General features: G+C 37.7%; 1 protein-coding gene across 3 annotated transcripts in view; it reads left to right on the top strand.

Annotated features, from left to right (window-relative positions):
• The window catches only part of LOC5571728, an 84,318-nt gene that overhangs the window by 39,254 nt on the left and 23,437 nt on the right, over positions 1–21,627 (top strand). For all 3 annotated transcript variants that reach the window (XM_021845032.1, XM_021845033.1, XM_021845034.1), the window contains exons 3-7: positions 12,469–12,701; positions 12,766–12,933; positions 12,993–13,414; positions 13,480–13,590; positions 13,654–13,806. In XM_021845032.1, coding sequence (XP_021700724.1) covers positions 12,469–12,701; positions 12,766–12,933; positions 12,993–13,414; positions 13,480–13,590; positions 13,654–13,806 — 1,087 coding nt within the window. The remainder of the gene's footprint in view (positions 1–12,468; positions 12,702–12,765; positions 12,934–12,992; positions 13,415–13,479; positions 13,591–13,653; positions 13,807–21,627) is intronic.

Raw genomic sequence — 21,627 nt, 5'->3', positions numbered from 1 at the left:
TCACCCCTCCAAAACAGTCCAAGTGTTCTCTCCATATCTCTGTGATAACACGTTCAATTTAAACTCTTTAAGCCGCATTCGAAAGGCAAAGAGTAAACCTTACTTTATATTTATTTTTCCATAAAGGGTTTTCTGAATTTTGTATACAAAATTTTTACTTAAAGTTGTGACATTTTTCGAAAAACACACTGAAAAATCATATCTAATTTCCTCAGCATTGGATCGACCAAAATTTTAAATCAAAGTGTCATTAGAATCGTTATCTTATATTCTTTGAAGAAACCCCCCAAAATTTTGGCGGAAAAATCTGAAAAGTATTCAAAATCAATGAAACAGTCAGTCAAGTCATCGTGCAAAAGTTTAGGTTCACCTGAGCCGCATGCACATCATTTTTGTCAGTATCTATGTCATTTTTCAACCGATATTAATAGATTAAAGCTTTTTCGAGCGCAAATAATGGCGCGTACATGATTGGTTTGAGATTTCACAGATTTTTCGTGTTTTAAGTAAGTTCAGGTGAACCCAAACTTTTGCACAATACACCATACTGAAGAGTGAACCCAAACTTTTGCACGATGATTTGAATGACTCTTTCATTGATTTTGAATAGCTTTTAGATTTTTCCGCAAAAAAAAATCATGAGTGCTCTTCAAAGAATATAAGATTACGATTCTAATGACACCTTGTTTTAAAATTTTGGTCGATCCAATGCTGAGGAAATTGGCAATGATTTTTCAGTGCGTTTTTTGAAAAATGTCACAACTTTAAGTAAAAATTAGGTATACAAAGTTCAAAGAATGTTTTTGGAAAAATACAACCAATATTAGAATAACTCTTTCCCTTTCAAATGCGGGCTAGACAGTTTCACTTAGACGTGTAATCACAGAGATATGGACAGAACACTTTTGTATGTTTTGGAGGGGGTGAACCCAAATATTTGCACGGGAGTGTATAAACGATTTACACGCTAAACTTCATCCGCTCAAAAATGAGTGCCGAGTACACAAAATCGGCCTCTCTTCATGCAGCACAGATTCTATGCAAAGGGGGCTGTACACAGTTTTGTGTTCCGCCATGGGGTCCCTCTTGTAGTCCTCACAGACCGCAGAGGACATGCTTCTTCAAAAGCTTCCATAATGTCGGATGTTGTAGTATCAACGGCATTATCCAAATCACTTGGATTTTTAATGGTCGAAGAATATCCATGAAAATTGGTCGCAATCAATTCAGTGTAGAGTTCCCAGTTTGTTGGCCGGGGATTCCTAAAACGCAAAGTCTGCGCAGTTACATTTCAATGTTCAAAGAAGATGTAGCGATGATCAGATAATGATTCCTCATCTGATACGTGTTATGGCTAACATTTCTTTTTTATTAGATACTATGAAGGTTGGGCGATTGCCTATGTTAAGTAATCCAAGATCTGTACTACTTAAGTATTCCATCAGGCCTGAGCCGCCCCAGATGATGTGATGAGCATTGGCATCACTGCCCACAATTGGCGGAAGGCCTTTTGTTACGTAGTGTACGACAACTCGTTTGAAGTCATCCGTTAGGAACACAAGTTGTTACAAGTTTCTAGAGTCTATTATCTCTAAATTATTTCTTTAAAATTCTAAATGATCTGGATATCGTAAGTGAGAATCTCATTATAGAAATGAATATATTTACACAAAACTCCACATAAATATCGAAGTCGGCTAACTGTTTGATGGCTCATCGCTGGACACACTTTCGTCGTCCCAGCTAAATTCGCACTTACATATCCTACTTGCGGCAACATCAATCAACAAATGCTTACTTCCCGTCCCGATCGATGATGAGTTGGGGGTGAATATTCTTATCCCCGAATAACACCCGGCTAAGCATTAGCGATTAAACCGATGGGAGGAGATAGCCTGATGATTAGGGGGAAAACAACAGCTACCCAAAGCCGCCCGGCTTGTGGGTAATCATGATTTTCCGTTCGCTCCTATAAATTACCGTTCATTGGCGTTTTCCATCAACGGACGAAATGCAAATGAATATTTTATATCACTCCTCTATTTGTTTATTTACCTTATCCAGCTTATAATGGGTGCATGCGTTTATACGTACGCTGGGTTGACGTCAAGATTGTTTTTTTTCGCTTGCTACCGATCTACGAAGGCCCGGCATAGGTGTAAACAGGCGTATCTTCAACGTCATATCGTCAATGTCAATATTTGTGGTGGTTTTGGTTGGTTATCTGAGGAAATTCATCGATTTTTAACGTTTTTCCGCTTTTTGTTACTGTTCAAACATGAAGGTGGGACATTTCACATACAGACGTTTGATATAATTTTGGCATAATGAGAAAAAAGCTACCTGTTCTTGTATGAAACTGCTTTATGTGAAACTTCCATTTCTCCTATTTTTCAATGTAAAAATGTTCTTTTTGGCATACATATAAACAAACTTACGTATTCTCGGCAGGCTAAGCTGATGCCGTGCTTCTATTGTATTTTTTTTCGGAAATCAGCAGACAAATTACGTGTTTGTCAGTTTACATTTATGCGCTGCTCAATCCGTTATCGATTCACACCGACAGACTTGTTAAAATCTTGCTGGAAACGTTTTTACAACGCTGATCTCTTGTCAGTTTGACTATTGTCGGCAGCCTCATTCTCTTCGGCAACTTTCCCAAAAGAGCTGCAGGCGAATCTGTTCGGCAGCTCCAAATCAGTCGCATTTTGAGGCGTGTTCATTTGAATTGATGACATCTCTGGCGAAATTGTTTTATCCGTGTCTGAAATCTCATCAGCGGGAAGCTGACAGAACAAAGAATCATCTGAATGTTTTCATTGGTGTGTTTTGATAGAAAAATACTGTGTATTTGGCGTTTGAAATTTGGTTGCCGATAATATTTGAATGGTGCCGAAGCCGTAAGTCTATTTTGCAGCATATTGTAAGTTTTATTTTGCAGCATATTTACTACTCGTCATAAGTATGATATCACATTATCTACAACACTCTTTTTGAATATTGCAACATCCCAAACATTTTCGAACCACCGGTAAGCATAGGCTGCAGTTATAATTTCGAACTTTTGGAAAGGTGTTGCAATATTCAAATTGTATGTTGCAGTACTCGGTGAAGCGATTCCATACTTCTGGCGGATAGTGTATTTTCCATGGGGTTATTGAGGTATAACCTGCACATTTTTCATCAACGTTTTCGTATTCGGCAGCTAGACCCATTTTAACTACGCCCATGTGATCAGTGTGTTCATAATTATAGTTTGAGGGAAGTCATCTTGCAGCAGCAAACGAGCTCTGCCATCTGTTGTTTTTGGCTTCTTGTTTGCTTTCTAACTTTTCCATACTTTGGATGACTGTCACTGGTTGGTGATTTATCATCCTGGTGGAGGAGCACTGTCGATACTGGGACTTAAGCGTAAGCAACAGTGGGTAGAGTGAATTATTGAATTTTATATGGAAAACGATTTTTAAGGTTTAGTTTTAAGGCTTATACAGCGTAATACAAATGAAATTTTTGCGTGTCTCAAGCATCAAATTATATGTCTCTTGTAGATTATGGGTCGCTGAATCTGATGCCGTTCTCAGAACTGTTCCACCATGTCATGTTGAGCTACATTCACCAAAGTTGTATAGAATACTGGTTGCATTGATGTTTACATGAAATTTGAAGTATGAATTATCATTTTTTTAGAATTATTATTAGCATGCAGAGAAGGATTTCAACTTACATGTAGGATATAATTTGGTTTCAATGGCAAGGTTTAATTTTGAATACCGTTTTGACTCATATTCCGAACACTTAAGGCCAACAGTGACTTCAAATGCATCTGATTGGTATAAATTAGCTGATATTTGTGTAAATTCCAATTTCTTCGCAAAGTCTAATTGTTAGCTGTTGGATGTGACAATAGTAATGTTGATTTAATGAGTTTTAGTATTGTTTTTACGTAAAAGTATGGAACAACATTTTGATTCAAATGCCGAACACTGTGTTCATTCTGTCTCATATTCCGAACACTTTGATTCATATTCCGAACACCACTAATAAATCGTATTCAAATTAATAATTTCGCAAATAAATTTATCTGAGCTTGTTCTACTGGTCTCAAACTAGAGAATCATCACTACTCCCGCGGTATAAATTATATTGGAGACGGTAAAATTAAATTTCAATAGACCGCCATTTCCTTGTTATTTGGTGACATATTTCAGCGAAACATTTCAACCAAATCGCCATACAAAAACTGAGTGTTCGGAATATGAGTCTGTTCGGAATTTGAGACAAAACGGTAAATCGATTTTTTCAACATGCTTGCTATCTCCATAAATAATTCTTTGTTCTTTTATATAGGAAACTACGATACCTTTCTAAACCATAAACCTTTAAGCATCTTAAATATTATGAACTTTGTGCATAAGCATTATTTAACACATGAAGTTTAATATCTGTCGCATATCTGTTGCCACACATAGTGGCAAATTTGCATGCAAGTAGGCTGAAATAGTAAAGTTCTGCATTTCAACAGCCAGTATCTCGAACATTAGACGTGCTATGGTATTTCTGAAAACGGCAATGGATTCAGCAACCCTTAATTAAGTAAATAGCGATATTTTGAGACAAAAACGTGTTCCGCAGTGTTACAATTTGTCATTGCTTCCTTTTTATCATGACTGTTTTATTACTGATCTGCTTAAATTTATCTGAAAAAAAAAAATCATTTATTTTTAAACCTCTATACAGAGGATGGACAAATGCTTATTAATTTTTCAAAATGGATGAAATTGGATGCATTTGCAAGCATTCGATGGAAAATTGGGTTTAATTTCAGTATCTTACCGGATACCGGAGAAGTTCCGGATTTGCCGAGAACATGTCCAAATCATATTTTTTCTGTCGTCTGTAATCTTGTACGGTATGAAGTTGTATTGATATTAACATTTTTCAAATAAACTAGAACCAATTGGAAATTGAATGCTGGTGAACGCCTCAAGATATAACAGACCTTCCATGGCATATAATGAGTTAACACCTTTTGTTCTTACTTCTTCATTTATTTTCAAGGCCTCTCGAGCAGAAGAAAATAACTTCTAAATACCAAACTAAGGTATTCTATACCAGATAATTTCCAATACTTACAACCTGAATGAGGTATGAATGAGCCCTGCATAAGAGGTAAAATACCTCAAATGATATCTCAAGCATATTCTACGAACACCAAATTGATAACTAAATCAGGTATTGTAATAGCTCAATAATACTTGATGAATTTTCATATAAAAGTGAAATTTTTCATTAGTATTTCAAAACCTCCAGCAGACCTCAATAGCTGTTTAATACATCAATGAAGTATTTTTAATTATTTCACAGATTTTTTTCAATACCATTATAATACCAAATTGAGATATTGACAACTGAACAATACCTAATTTTGGTATGATACCAAAACATGGTATGCATAAGTTATTGGGGAGTTATTTGTTCCTCCTCGGGTCCATATACTTGAGGTCCAGTTTACCCAGAACAACTCTAACTCCTATTCTGGAGGTGTACAAAATAAAAGATTTGGCGTATTTGGGGCATTCCCACACCACGTGATTGATATCTTGATAGCCTGCATCACATCTACAATTATTGCTATTTGTGAGCCCTATTCGCAGGGTCATAGCGTGATTTCAGGGTGCCCATGGCGAACTCTCCGTGCCCTGGCTTATTCTGGCCAATAACCAACTATGGTTTTTTTTATACGAGTTTACAAGAATTGTATCAGAAAAAAATATAAAGTGTTTTATTGAAAATCTATTCTGTAAGAATTTGTCAAAGGCAATTTTTTTCAATACATTGAACTATTGGATGAACATGTAAGTGGTTTTATAAAATATTACATATTTTCGAATTTTCTGAGCATTTTTTTTTATGGTTTTTAGTTGGAGCTGCCTGACAGCTTAACTTGTCAAGGCTGAACCCTCGGTCTGGCTTTTACCAAGTTTCCCCTCTACCAGGACCAATACTCAGACGGACTAGGCTATGGTGCCCACATGAACACTGTTTTTTATTAGTATTGTGAAGTGGTAGTTTTTTTTTAAAATACCCATATTTAATTTGTTTAAATACCCATATTTCCTTGATTCTGAGAAAAGGAAGCATTGTGAAAATCAGCAGCTCCATAAGATTTTTTTGTAGTGTCATTACTAATACTGTCTAGTCGAAATGATTTTGAATAATTTGTCATTTAAGTGCTATTCTGATTACTCCTGTCTTTTACGTAAGATTAGAGTCTTAAATGTCAATTGTCGTCAAGTCTTAACAAAATTAGGCTGTTTAGTAGTAGCTCTAGTTAATTTCAGGTCTTCCCGACCAGAACCACATAACAAGATTATAACACATTCCTATCAGCAGCAGTTAAAAATAACAGAAGTTGATAAAATGTTGTTATCAAGATAGCTTTGTTCTCATCTTGTTATATTTTTAGTAACACATTTATAACAACATTTGTTATATTTTTGACATCGCATTTAAAAGTTTGTTGCAAATAACATCCAATGTCAAAAACAGTAACATAGTTTGCAATAATTTTGTTATTTTGTAACATTTTTGCAACACATTCTGTAATAATTTTGATATAATTGTAACAGAGTTTGTTGCATTTTAGTTTAATTTGGTACAAATTTTGTTAGAATTTTTGTTATTTTAACTACTAACGGTACATGTTTTATAACAACGGGTGATATAAAAAAATCATATCAGGGAAACACATTTTGTTATAATCTTGTTTCTTCCGTCTGGTCGGGTTTACATTCATATATCCTTAAAAAACGTCACTTTCCTTGTCTGTTCAACAATTTCGCGAAACTAGCAAGTGTACCATGATCATGATATCATGATCAATTTCAGCGTCTTACTTTCCATAGTCATTATTGTAGTGAATATTTAAGAGTAAAGTTACCTTAGGCTTCTTCTACAGTCTCCTACAAGATTCACTTTTCGGTGGCAAATGCAATGCTTCACAACGCCTAGATTGTTTATACCATTTTACAAAAGAGGTATTCCTTGTTATGGTAATGTAAAAACCATAATAAAATAAGATTGTCACCACTTATTTCTACTCAGTGAATCTACTAGTCATTTTTCTCAGAGTAATATTCCCTACAAAAGGTTGAAGAACAAAAAAGAAGGGACCAAAGGTCGAAAATCTTTTTTCAAAGAAGGAAAAATTTCCCACCATGCAAATCGTTTTCGACCTTTTGTTCTTTCGACCTTTTATCTTTCGACCGAAATTTTTGAAATGTACTTATTTTTCGTTTTTGAGTTATGGCCAATTTTGTAAAAAATGTGCAAATGTGCCATTTTGAGCCTTTCTTTGAAAAATAATAACTCAAGAAAGAAGCATCGTAGAAACAAAGTTTTTTTTTATGAAAATGAAAGCAAATTTTCTCAGGAATAAAAAAAATATATTAACTGGAAACAGTTTTCCACAAAATTTTTCACCGTTGAGAAAACTTGTAAAGAAAAGCTGGAAAAACTATGTTCCAATTAGTGGAAAACTTTCAAAAATATATTTTTGAGAAGGTAATTTCAAAATAATCGCTGAAATTTGTGAAATGTACTTTTTTTTCGTTTTTGAGTTATGGCCAATTTTGTGAAAAATGACCATATAAGCCTTTTCTTTGAAAACCCATATTTCAATCGAAGCATCGGAAAAACAAAAATAAGCGAATGGCTAGAGATGCTAGTATTAGAAAGTTAGCAGAAATTAATAACGCCAAACAATTTTTCGACTGGGCTGTGTCGCAAAAGGTGAAAGACCAATTTAAAAAAGATTGGGGATTGGGAAACCCGCATGATTTCACAATTCACAATAGTATTGTGTACTATTTTCACTACTGGACTGCAAAGTGTGGCTTAATAAGTGCGAAAAAGCGACTATAGTTGCGGGATTGCATCGTATATTGTTGGTGTCTCCAGAGCACTTATTATTAGGATTGCGAAGAATAAACCCGCTGAAGACATCGACTCGATTTTGTGCAATCGCGCACTTTTCTTAGCGTCTTCGCACTTGTAAGACCGTCTGCGATAGTCCAGTGGTTAAAGAAATGCGCAATATTAGTTAAATTTGGAAAGAGAAGTTTTCAGGGTATTCGTTTTCATTTTTTATAATTTTGCATAAGTTTTTGTTGTGGAAATTTCTCTGAAGACAGGTTAAGACCAATCAAATAACATTTGAAGTATTTCCTACAAGTTTTAAGTTTCCTCAAAAATTGTCCAAAACCTTTGTGTACATCGATAATTCGAATTTCTAATAAGGGAGAAATATGCTCAGTTGGTACCGGATAACGAAAAAATACACAAAAATTTATAAATTTATAAATCGATTTTTTCAACATGCTACAGTCTCCATTCAAAACTCCTCGTTTCTCTTATATGTCAAAATACAATACTTTTCTAAAACACCAAAAAATAACTTTTGAGCATCGATTGTATTATGAACTTTGCTGACAAGTATTGTTATACACATGAAGTTTGAATTCTGTAGCAAATCAAGCTATAAAGCTGTGGAAAATAAATTGCTATACAAGATGGAAAACTTGCATGCAAGTTAAATGATATAGTCAAATTTTGCATTTTCAACAGCCAATATATTAAAAACAAGACGTGCTATGATATTTCTGAAAACGGCAATGGAATAAGTAACACCTAATTAAGTAAATAGCGGTATTTTGATGCTTGAGACAAAAACGTGTTCCACAGTGATATCATTATTCAATGCTTTTCACTCAACTGCACCTTACTGTTATAAAATTATATGTGGAACCTACTTAGGACTTCGCTTCCAGGATTTTATGAGAATTTAAAATTACATATTTTGAAATTTTCCACAGGACTCTGTGCGAATGTCGTACCTGCTACACGATATACAAATGCATAAATGGCAAAATTTGACAACGAAAGCTCTCAGTTAATAACTGTGGAAGTGCTCATAAGAACACTAAGCTGAGAAGCAGGCTTTGTCTCAGTGAGAACGTAATGCCAAGAAGAAAAAGAAGAACCCTCCAAAGGCTAGCACTCTTGGCGGGGGTCAACCTGGCCAATCGCACGCTACGACACTGCCTATTCGATGGGAATGCGAGCCTAGAGCGTAGTGATTAGACATCAGTCGATACATTACCTTGATAAAACCTCGACTGTGGTCTAACCCCTTGAATCATGGTTTTTTTCGATACCTGTTTGAGAATGGAATGTAACCATCGGTCTAATTCTCCCTTATTATCCATCTTTGTTGCCAACTGATCGAAGCAAGTTGACGAACAATTGAGGAAAATACGTTGAAAGCGATGTTTCTGTCATAAATATCGCCTTTCATGGCGCCCACCTTAGCAAGAGAGTTCGTTTTCTTATTGCTTGGTATGGAGCAATGAGAAGGGACCCAAAATAAGATGATGGTATATACACCAAACCCAGTGAAATCTTTTGTTTTTGAACCATCAGTGTAAAACTTTCTGTAAGGAGGATTAGTTCGATATTGCGAATATCGACATATATACTTAATCTTTTATATTTTCACCGCGAGAAAAAATGCTAAAATAGTATTAAGCTTTTTTTTTCGTACACAGTACCAAAAAATAATGTGATTTACATCTTTTGGGATGCACATAAAAGAAGCGAGCCGAATGACGTAAATTTGTTTCGAATTTCAAATACGTTAGTGTCTGATTCGGGAAATGTCGACCACAGTTCCATCGTTTTCGTGTCCTTTAACATGTTAAATTACATTTTTTGTCGTTCCATCACATTACATTTGTGTCGTTCCATCACATACATCATGTGTCATTCAGTCATAACCAGAATTCCTTCCTGAGTAATTTTCATTATTTTTAAGAGTGTATATTTCCCCCTTATCCGTGGATCGCATCACCGACCAAAGGTGACTCCCAGATCTTTTTCCTTCCTCACTAATAACAATCCTTCCCGTGGCGATTGTGGAGATGCAGAGGTATTCTCGGTTTCTAGAAACAACAATCATTACACCCTAACATTCCTTCCCCAACCCAACTGACTGTGAGGACTTGGCTGGCGCTGTTATTGATCAATAATATGAGATCTTCTTATATTTGCACTTCGAGAGTAAGCGGAAAGTCTCATTCCTTATTTATTTGGTTCGAAGTGCAATTCCTACCAGTTCCGATCAATCACAGAGTAGCAATCATTGACATGTACAGTCAGTCTATGCTATGCTATCAGTGTCAAACGTTCTGTAAGCAGGAGCAATTATTGTTGAATTGCTCAAGTGGTGTACAGTGCACCGACATTACCCTTGACCTCAGACCCTTATCTCCCTGAAACACCCTTACGGTATTTTTTCGGGGAGAGTCCAGTGCATACAGCACAACGCATGTAGCTAAAGTAGCCTAGGCCAGTGGTTTTCAGCCTTTTTACCTCGCGGAGCACTTTTTGGAATAAAATTGTTGCGCGAAACACCTGTCCTTCATCATTACTCCGTTTGAAATCTCGTTTTTACACACTTAAATCATTCCTACGAAAAACGTGAAGTAAGATTTGTATGGGTTAATCTTTCAATAATTTAGATTTAATTTTTAAATTTTTATTCTAATTTGAAAATATTTGTTTTATTTGATTGAGCAAAACATTTATTTCAACGTTAAACTATGACAATTTTTCATCTAAATGCAACTCTATGTTTTTTTTGTCAAATATATTAAAATTCTTTGCTTGAAGACGAACTGTATTTGATATTTCAAAATTTTGCTTGGAAACGAAAGAATTACTTTGGTTGGAAAATTTTCCGACTTTTGTTTTAGTTCGAACAACTGACCGAGTATCTGTAGCGGAATATTCTTTTTTACACCTTTGTCACCACTCTCGGAAATATTCAAAATTTTGATAAATCTGGTAAAATATTCCCAATTCTGTATCACGGTGCCAAACTTTCGATTATTATCGAAGTTGTATGAAACTTTCATCGACAGAATATTTTTAACCTCCCTATTACAAAATGTTAGCCCAAATGCTGAGCGCTTTCCTAAAAATATTAGAGGAACACGGAAGTTCAACAATGGTTGAGATTTTGACACTATGTGAAGTTTTAAAAACTGTTTCGCCATCCACTATAAGTCAAAAACATCATAAGGTGAAGATGAACTAAAACCACCTCTAAATTTTCAAAAGCACAAATCTAGTGATCAAAACAGCGAAATTCTAGCGATTGGTCGTAATCAACAAAAAATTGCTGAACTCGTGCAAGTGCAATAAGTATCACTTAAGAATTCTTAGGCTTTAGGCGATCTTGATGAAGACAAACTGATCTTCTCGAAGAACGTGATAAGATTTGTTGGTTTTATTCAAGAGAAGCACATTTTGACGTTTGTTTATTTACACTTTTCGTTTTTGGAGGAAAGTGTTCGAAAGTATTCCCGTCTCCCGTAATATTGCTTCTTTTATTTGTCTTAAGTGCATTTCACATCAGGCCGGCTTTTGCTTCCTCAACTATCCTTACTTTCCTTTAAAGTTTCCATGGTTTCCATCGTCCGTTAAATTGACGTAGACAAATTAATTAACTCATTACGCGTGGTGAAGATGGATAAATTATGGGTGAAATTATGGAAAAAATCCACGTGCTCGGCTGGGATTTGAACCCAGGACTCTTGTATGCTAGACGTGTTGGTAAAGCGCTCGTCTAACATACAAGAGTCCTGTGTTCAAATCCCAGCCGAGCACGTGTTTTTTTTCATAATTTCATCAAAATTTGTCCATCTTTACCACGCGTAATAAGTTAATTAATTTCATAACCATGCGGATTGGATTACCAAACAGCTCAATATAATTCTGCTGCTTTTACCTCAACTTCCTACACCCACCTCAACTTCGTTACCAGTCATAACGTTCCACGTTTTGTGGGTTCCTTGTTGCAGCATAACCACCGGCATGTTCTTAACGTTCTTAAGACTCTAGTAAGAATGGAGCATTTGTCAAAATTTCAACAGCAGTTTTTTTCTGATAGGGCAAGAAATCACGTTTAGATCTCCTATGATGATTTTGACAATGTGACGTGGGAAACTGTTTTACTCGGACTATGATTCATCACCTCTGACATGGGAACAACTATTGTGAGCCACTCCTGACATGGGATAAAGACGCTCCAGATTTGCAGAAACAAATTTAATTCTTAGTGAGCAAACTGCCAAAGCTCCTAGACTTTAGGTTTCTCGTGCTTCGGCTGGCACTGCGAAGAAATAGGGATGGAAGTTACTGGATAAGAAATCAAGGATCATTCAAATGGTTATATTTTATTGCTTTAGGTATCCTCATTTTGTTTGAGACAAGGCATATTTTAGGGGATGGTAAAAAAGGCCATTTTGATAATATCTTTACTTTCTGATTACAGGTTTTCATTTATTATGAGCAGCTTGTTTTTATAGTACATTAATTGAGTTCACATTTTTCTTCACCATATTACAGATCGCCATCGTACCAGCTGGCCGAAAAGAACAAAACCAAATCCAACGATACGAAGGAAGCTCCACTAGCAGCACCGGAGGTAACATCCGATGGGTCCGGAACGGGGCCGGTATCAAACAACTCGACTGCCAGTGTAGGAGGAGCGGCCAATCCGGCGGCAACAGGTGGCTCTACGGAAGCAAGCAAAGCGCAACTGAAGGCATTGCAGAATGTACAATCGGTAACACTCTCTGGTAAGTAACAACGTTGCACAATAGGTAGAAAAACTATTGCGTTAATTATATTTCTATTGCTCAGCTGATTCAACGTCCAATAGCCCAATGGCTGCCTCACCACCTTGTGATATTGCGTTGATGCAGCAGAACCTTCCTCAGAGCTTGACGCCACTGTACGGGAAACCAGCTTCTAGCCGCCGCACGGATAAATACAAGAAAATTGTGCTCTACATTCTGGCTGCCGACGATGGTAAGTTTATCCGAGTATCTCAGTTGCATGATTTAACTAACCAATTCTTTTTGTTTCAGCGTATCAAACCGAGAAGACCGTGATGCGCGATGTGTTCAAGGGTTTGGTCCAAAAGTGTCAAAGTCGAGGTTTTGAGCTGCACGTTTCGGATTTGCACGTGGAACCAACCAAGGGAAACAGTTTCAATGTGACCAAGTGGCTCAGTGGTCCTCTGGAGGCGCAAGGCGGACACGATTTGGCGGCAAACTGTTTGGCTGAGATCGCGCGCCAGTCGTGCGATTCCTACTTAATTCCTATTCTGTTCCTGAGCTCTACCTTGGGAGACCCGTTACTTCCGCTGACAATAGAAAGTCAGGACTTTGCCACGGTGCTGCAAACGGCCGAATTGAAGGCAGAGGACCGAGCCATTCTGGAGAAGTGGTACACATTGGACGACAAGTCACAGCCGGCGTGCTACCGTTTGAATGTCAAAAATAACTCGGTGAGTGATTTATCGGTAGAATGTGTTCGGCCTACGGATTGTAACGTTGTTTTGTGAGATTTTAGAATCTAACGGCGGATGAATCGGAGAAGGAACTCTCTGCGTTGCTGAAAATTTTAATAGATGTCTTTTCCAAAGAGCTGCGGGATTCCTATCTGACTACGGTAGTGGAACAGGTGATACATTATGATTTATGTGAATGTGTTATGCTCTGCTAATGGCATGACATTATTTTGTAGGAAATCAACAACACGGTTCTTATCAACCAAGAGCTCTCTAAGCGGTGTTTATGGATCCAAAATTCGATCTCACCATTGAAAGTCACTGAAAATTCAACATCTGCCGAGGTAGAAATGGTTCGGAGATTGACCAATATTCAGAGTGATTTGAAGGTAAGATGAAAAAAATGTACAAGTCTAAAATGAATTTAAAATATTATGAAAAGTTCAAACTACCCTATTTAAGACTGCAAATTATAATTTGACTGGGGCAAAGCTTGCTTTTCAGCTTAGTGTTCTACGACCACTTCACAGTAACTAACTTTTGATGATAATGAAGATAATGCAGGTGAATCTCAACCATTGCGACACTGATAGCATCTGTTTGGACAGTTTACTACATCAACGTCGCCCTTGCCATCAATGCAGATCCGTATCAAACTCCTCCCAATAACGGAATTTGGGTGACGAGCAAGCAAAAAAGGCTGCAATTTAATTCAAGGGCCGATATTTCATAAAGGGCTATTCTCATTGCGCCGTGCCGGGCCGGGGCCGGGACTCGTCCGGGGCCCGACCGGGTTATGTTTTGAATGACTTTCATGTATGTATTTTATATTCGAGCGTTCACACCAAAGCTACCGTGCCTGGCCCGGGGTCAAACCGGGGTGTTACCGAGCTGTCAAAAAATATCGTCGGCGACGATATTTGGAACTCTCCGGTGGATGCACGGCTGGCAGCTGGCGTGTGAGTTCTCTGTGCATTACCAATATGAAGAGAGGTGACTTGTGAGGTGATTTGTTTTTATTTTTGTTATTTATCAACGTTTGTGAAGAAGATGAAACGCAGTTTTGATTTTTTTGCGATAACATTTTTTTACTTAACGACTCTATAGGGACAGAGCCTGCTGCGTGCACTAGTGCGCAAATTTGAATAAATTCAACCAAGTCGAAGTTTTGTTGGTTCTATTTCCATCTGTGAAAAATTTGTGCAAAATCAGTTTCATCTACGGTGTGGGCATTGCGGTTGAAATTTGGATTAGAAAACATTTTGAATCATTTTTAGGAATCAAGTTCCTTGCGGTATGCGATTACCGTATCATATTAGGGTATTACACATAACTTCAATAATTCCATAATGGAATGTCTCCAGAATTATTAGAAAACGGCCAAAAATTCTCCCGGTGATTCCAGAGGGGTTTTCCGTAAGATTCATTCAACGAAATCTTCAGTATTCCACTAGCAATTTTATATGGGATCTCTGTATTAATATTAATTTCTGAATTATTAATTATGAATTATTCTTCTGCTTGTTCTTGTGGAATCTCCCATAGAAATTTCATAAGGTTTCCTTATTGTCTAGAGAACATTCCCAGAATATACAATTATTCTCCACAAAATTTTCAAACATTCTTCCATCTTCTTCTTTCTGGCATTAACGTCCCCACTGGGACAGAGCCTGCTTCTCAGCTTAGTGTTCTTATGAGCACTTCCACAGTTGTTAACTGAGAGCTTACTGTGCCAATGACCATTTTTTGCATGCGTATATCGTGTGGCAGGTACGAAGATACTCTATGCCCCTGGAAGTCGAGAAAATTTCCAACCCGAAAAGATCCTCGACCGGTGGGATTCGAACCCACGACCCTCAGCTTGGTCTTGCTGAATAGCTGCGCGTTTACCGCTACGGCTATCTGGGCCCCTTCTTCCATGCACTCATCAAATAAATCACCTTCAAGAATAACTCTAGATTTTCTTTTGAAATACTCTTGAAGGATGTTTTAAGTGGTGGTTTAATTTTGGGAATATCTAATGCTAATACCCGGTACAAATTTTTTGGGAAATTCTTAGTTTTTCTATTTAATTTTTGAATATATATGAGTAGTGTGTGATCCTTCGACCTTGATGCTTGCTCCTGAGGAGGCGGGTGACGAGGGCAGGATCAAGCATGTCGCGCGTCGTTCCGTAGTAGTAAAAAAATGCCGCGAGTGTCAGTAGTATTTGATCCTTCGACCTTCATGCTTGCTCCTGCGGGGGCAAGCAATGAGGGCAGGATTGAACATGCCACGCGTCGTTCGCGTAGGGAAATGAAAAACCGCCGCGGATCGTTAATAGTGTTTGATCTATTGATCGCGTCGCTTGCTCTTGTGGGGGCGAGTGATGAACACTTGTTTGGCGTACATGCGAGTATCGAATAATATCGCGAATCTGGTTAGACGCAATTATATCTTGGATTGCATCACCAAACATTGGTGACTCCCAGATCTCTACCTTATTCCACTAACCCAATATCCTTTCCATGACAACCGTGGATATGCAGAGTTGATGTCGGTCTCTAGTAACAACGGTAGTCACACTCACATTCCTTTCCTTGCCCGATGACCGTAAGGACGTGGCCGGCGCCATTATTGACTTTTAAATATTTTAAGCTCTCGATTTGTGCATATTCCCAAGCCCCATTTTTTAAATCTCTGTGCTACTTCGATTGTTCTGGTCAATCACGGAGTAGCAACTACGAATTGTACGGTCATTTATGCTCATGCTCATTTAATTTTTGACTATATATATATCACCGGTACTGGAAATTTAGGTTGTTGGAGGATTCCATGGATAAACAGTGACGTGCTTGGCTGACTGCTGTAAATTCCTTGAGAATGTAGTTGATACGGACAATTTAAAGATTAGCTGCAGGGTTATCGATTCTGGAAAACCTGGCCTTTGTTCAACCATCTCGATCTCTGGTAATACTATCAAAAATAGTGATTGAGACTCCAGAAGTTCTTTCAGGAATTCTTCCAGAACTACCTACATAAATTCCCCCAGGAGTTCCTTCAGGAAGTGCTACAGAAGTTCTTTCAGGAATTCCTCTAAGAGTTCCTCCAGGAAGTACTCCTAAACTTCCTCCAAGAGTTCCTTCAGGAATTCCTCCAGGAGCTTTTCTAGGGAATCCTGCAGGAATTGCTTCAGAAAATCCTCCAGGAGTTACTAAGGGATTCCTTTAGGAATTCCTGCAGAAGTTCCTCCTCCTCCTTTCAGGAATTCTGACAGGAGTTTCTTTTGGAATTCCTCCAGAAGTTCCTTCAAGAAAATCCTCTAGGAATATCTTCAAGAATTCCTCCATGAGCGCTTTCAGAAACTCCTTTAGGAGATGTTCCGGCAAATCCCCCGGATTTTCCTTCAAGAACTCCTCCAGGAATTCCTCCATGAGTTCATTCGATAATTCTTCCAAGAGTTCCTTCAGGAACTACTCCAGGAAATCTTTAAGGAAATACTCCAGAGTTTCATTCAACAATTCCTCCAGAGATTCTTCCATGATTTCCTTTAAAAATTCTTCCAAGAGTACCTTCAGGAACCTCTCCAGGAGTATCTCTAGGAATTCATCACGGAGTTCCTTCAGTAATATCTTCAGGAGTTCCTCCAAGAATTTCTGAAAGAGTTTCTTCTGAGATTAGTCCAGGAGTTCTTCCAGGTATTCATCCAAGAATTCCTCCAAATATACTTCCATGAGTTCCTTCAGGAATTCCTCAAGGAGATCTTTAAGGAAATCCTCCAGGGTTTCATTCACCAATTCCTCCAGGAATTCCTCCATGATTGCCTTCAAGAATTCTTCCAGGCGTTCCTTCAGGATTTACTCCAGGAAATCTTTCAAGATATCTTCGATGATTTACTTCAGGATATCCTCCTTCAGGAATTCCTGCAAGAGTTCCTGTAGGAAACCCTTCAGGAATTCCTCCAGGTGTTTCCTGGGGATTCCTCCAGGAATTCTTCAGGATGTTTTCCAGGAGTTCTTTTAGGAATTCCTCCTGCAAGTTCTTCGGAAATTCTTCCAGTATTTCCTCCAGATATTCCTTCAAATGTTACTCCAAACATTCTTCCAGGAGTTCCTTCGGGAATTCCTTCAGGGTTATTTTCAGGAATTCCTCCAGCAGTAGCTTCAGGAATTTCTCCTAAAGTTTATTCAGGTGTTTCTTCAGGAATTTCTACAGGAGTTCCTTCAGAAATTTTTCCAGGAGTTCCTTTAGGGATTGTTCCAGAAGTTCCTTCAGAAATTCCTACAAGAGTTCCTCTAGGAAACCCTTCAGGGTACTCACAAGACGCGACGCGGGACTGGACACAACACTTATTGTTCTTACAAACATAAAAAGGATTTAATCATTTACCTTTTTCGTCGACCGATTTCGGGCTCGATGTAGCCCATCTACAGGACGATGTCCAACTGGCACTAGGAGATTCCTTCAAGAGTCTCTTCAGGTATAAGTGAAATAAGTGGAAACATCCCTAAATGAATAACTGAAAAATCCCCAAGAGGAAATCCTGTGAAAACTCGTGATGAGATTTTTGGAAGAATTTATGAAGGAATCCCTGATGGGAATTCGGAAAAACACTCATGGGTATATTACACACCGCAACAAATATGACATTTTTGCGTGTCTCAAGGATCAAATTATGTGTCTCTAGTAGATTTGGGGTTGCTGAATTTAATGCCGTTCTCAGAAGGATTTTTAGCTACAGGTCGCCAAAGTTGTATAAAACACTGGTTTAATTAATGTTTACATGAAATTTGAAGTATGATTTATCAAATTTTTTTCGTGATCTAATCCATCAAGCATGCAAAATAGGCCTTTAACTTTTATTTCAGATATAATTTGGTTGAAATCACACGATTAAATTTCGATAAAATCAATTTTTTCAACATACTAACAGTCTCCAAACAAAACTTTTTTATGGCAAAATACAATACTTTTCTAAATCATCAAAAAATAACTTCTGAGAATCAAAAATATTATGAACTTTGCTCATAAGTATTGAGAAGGAAATCTGGTAAAGATATCCTGGATGGACCCTTGAAGTAATTCCGAGAGGAATACCTTTAGGAACTCCTTAAATTTCCTGAGGAAAATTCAGGAGGATTTCCCAGAAGATATCCTTAAGAAATCCCTAAAGCAAATCCTGAAGGAATTCTTAGAGGAAGTCCTGAAGAAATTCCTTGAGTAACTCCTGGAGGAATCCCTGAAGAAACTCCTCGAAGAAGGGCTGAAGGAATTTCGGGATGTATCCTTGAAGGAAATTCTTAATGAACTCCCGGAGGAATGTCTGTACACAAATTTTCGTAGAATTCTCATAGGAATCTTTGAAGGTTTTTACGTAGCAATCTTTGGAAGAAATTTTCAATGAAACTGCTGTAGAAACTATTGGAGAAAAAATGATAAGAAAAAAACCTTTAAAAATACCTAGAGGAATTTCCCATAAAAAAATCCCGAAAAAATCTTTGAGAATACCATATTATTATTACTCCGGATATTTTCTTATCAGAAAGTAAGAAATCGTTGCAACACTTTTACTTAAGGCTTCTTTTATGGATTCTTTAAGGAGTTTCTTCAGAAATTCCTCCAAAAGTCCTTTAAATAATTCGTCAAGGAATTCCTCCAGGAGTTTTTCAGTAATTCCTCCAAGAAATCCTACAGAAATTTCTCCAAAAGTTCCTTCAGGAGTTTTATCAGGAATTCCTCCAGAAGTTCCTTAAGAAACTCCTCCAGAAGTTTTTTTTTCTGGAGTTCTTTCAGAAGTCTTGCAGGAGTTTCTTCAGCAATAATTCCTGGAGTTCCTTAAGGAAATCCTCCTCGAACTCCTTTAGGAATTCTTCCTGGTGTTCCTTCAGAAATTCTTTCAAGAAATCCTTCAGGAATTCCTCATAAAGTTCCTTCAGGAAGTACTCCAGGTAATCTCTCAGGAGTTTCTTCAAGAAAACCTTAAGGAGTTTATTCAAGAATTGGCCCAGGAATTCCTTTAGCAATTCCTCCTGTAGTTCTTACAGGAATTTCTCCGGGAACTCTTGGTAATCTGGAGGATTGAATAAGAAATCTCTCCTCCTTCATGAGAAATTCCCACCATGGATTCCTCCTGGAGGTCCTCCATGTATTCCTCTAAATATTTCTCCAAAGCTTCCTCCATGGATTCCTCCAGGAGTTTTCCCAGAGATACTACCAGAAGTTCCTCCAGGAGTTCCCCAGGAGTTATACCTAAAGGGATACCTAAAGGGAATCAACTTCTGGTAGAATCCCGGAAGAGAAAATTCTCGGAGGAATCCCCAGAGAAATTGTCAGATGTAGCAATTTCCCAGAGGAATGTCCGTTTTTTTTTTCGTAGGAATCCGTGAATGAATTCTCGTGAGAATACTTGAGGGATTCCTGTAGCAATCTTTGAAGGAATTGTAGTCGAATTTACTAAAGAAAATCCCAGAGGAATCCACCACGAAAATTTAAAAAAAAAATCCTGTAGAAATTCCTCGATGGATTTTTAGATGGATACTCAGAGATTTTACCATACGGATTTCTATAGGAATTACTTAGGGAATCTCTGTAATTCTCATTATTAAATCCTGAATATTTTTTTCAAGAAATTTCATAATGATGTTTCACAAAACTTTGAAAATTTAAAAAATGTCCCTGTTCTAGATATTTTTTCAAAATATTTCTTCCAAACTCATCTGAGATTTTAACCAGCACCTCTACAATTATTCTGGGGATTTTACATGAACTTGTTCAAGTATTTCGCTATGTATTCTATTTTAATTGTGCCACTACAGGCTCTAAATCAAAAATGACTGTACAAATTCATAATCACTTGGTATTTGTCTAAAATTACTACAAGGATTAAAAATCGAGAATGATTTGAGTTTTTCGCTAAATTTCTCTAGAAGGTTCCTTGCAAAACTCAGGCATCAAATATGCATATGGAATCTTCAGGAATACTTCATAATATTTCATCATGGATCACTGTAGTATGATGGTAATAATAGTTTGATGACAATAATAGTCTACATTACATTACATACATACTAGAGATTTTTTTTTTTTACTTGATCATTTATTTATTAGGCTCATGCGCCATTAGGCATTACGGAGCCGAGTTCTTTTGATTTTATTTACAAATTCATGGTGTTTTCTTAATTTTCTATGTTAGTTTTGGGGAACCGAAAAACTCGCGGTTTGGTCGAGGTTAGGGGTAACAATAATTTAAAGGAAGGGATAGGACAATGGGATCGTTCCGTTGACATTCAGCAGCTTTAAGGTGTGACGTGTTTGCTTTGCTGCTGGTCGAACGTTGAGTGGACAATGACAACCTGTAACGATACAAAAAGACGGGTTTCGAGGGGACACAAGGTGGACAAGTGGACCGACAAGGAAGGGGAGTTAAACAAGAATGTTAGCTTGTTTCAAAAAATTGTACATAAGCTTCATGTACACAAAGTCAAGTTTACCCAACACATCCCTAATGTCTTCCTTTTCTGGTTTCCCTTGGGCCCTGAGGGATGCACAAAAATCAGATCTGGCAAAACCGTATTCGGGGCATTCCCAAACTACGTGGTTGATATCTTGGTAACCTGCACCGCAGCTGCAGTGATTGCTATCTGTGAGCCCTATTCGATAGAAGTGAGAGCCTAGAGAGTAGTGATTGGACATAAGACGACACATTACCTTAATAAAGTCTCGGCTTAAGTCCAACCCCTTGAACCACGGCTTCTTCGATACCCGCGGGAGAATGGAATGTAACCACCTGCCCAATTCTCCGGCATCCCACTTTTGTTGCCAGCTGACCAATGCATGTTGACGAGCCATTGAAAAAAATTCATTGAAGGCAATTTGTCGATCATAAATATCGCCTTCCATAGCGCCCACCTTGGCAAGCGAGTCCGCTTTCTCATTGCCCGGAATCGAGCAATGCGAATTCAGCAATGCGAAGGGACCCAGGCCAAGGTGATAGTATATGATTCATTCGATAGAGCACTCAATGTAGATCGTATTTCACCGAGGAAATACGGAGAGTGCTTTACCGGCCTCATTGAACGAATAGCCTCTATGGAGCTAAGGCTATCCGTAAAAATGAAATATTGATCAGAGGGAAGAGAGGCAATTCGCTCTAATGCGTAATGTATAGCCGTTAATTCTGCGATATACACGGAGCAAGGGTTCTGAAGTTTATATGCGGCGCTATGAAACTC

Source organism: Aedes aegypti, chromosome 2, assembly GCF_002204515.2.
Source record: "Aedes aegypti strain LVP_AGWG chromosome 2, AaegL5.0 Primary Assembly, whole genome shotgun sequence".
NCBI lineage: Eukaryota > Metazoa > Arthropoda > Insecta > Diptera > Culicidae > Aedes > Aedes aegypti.
This window is presented reverse-complemented; position numbering and strand designations above follow the sequence as displayed.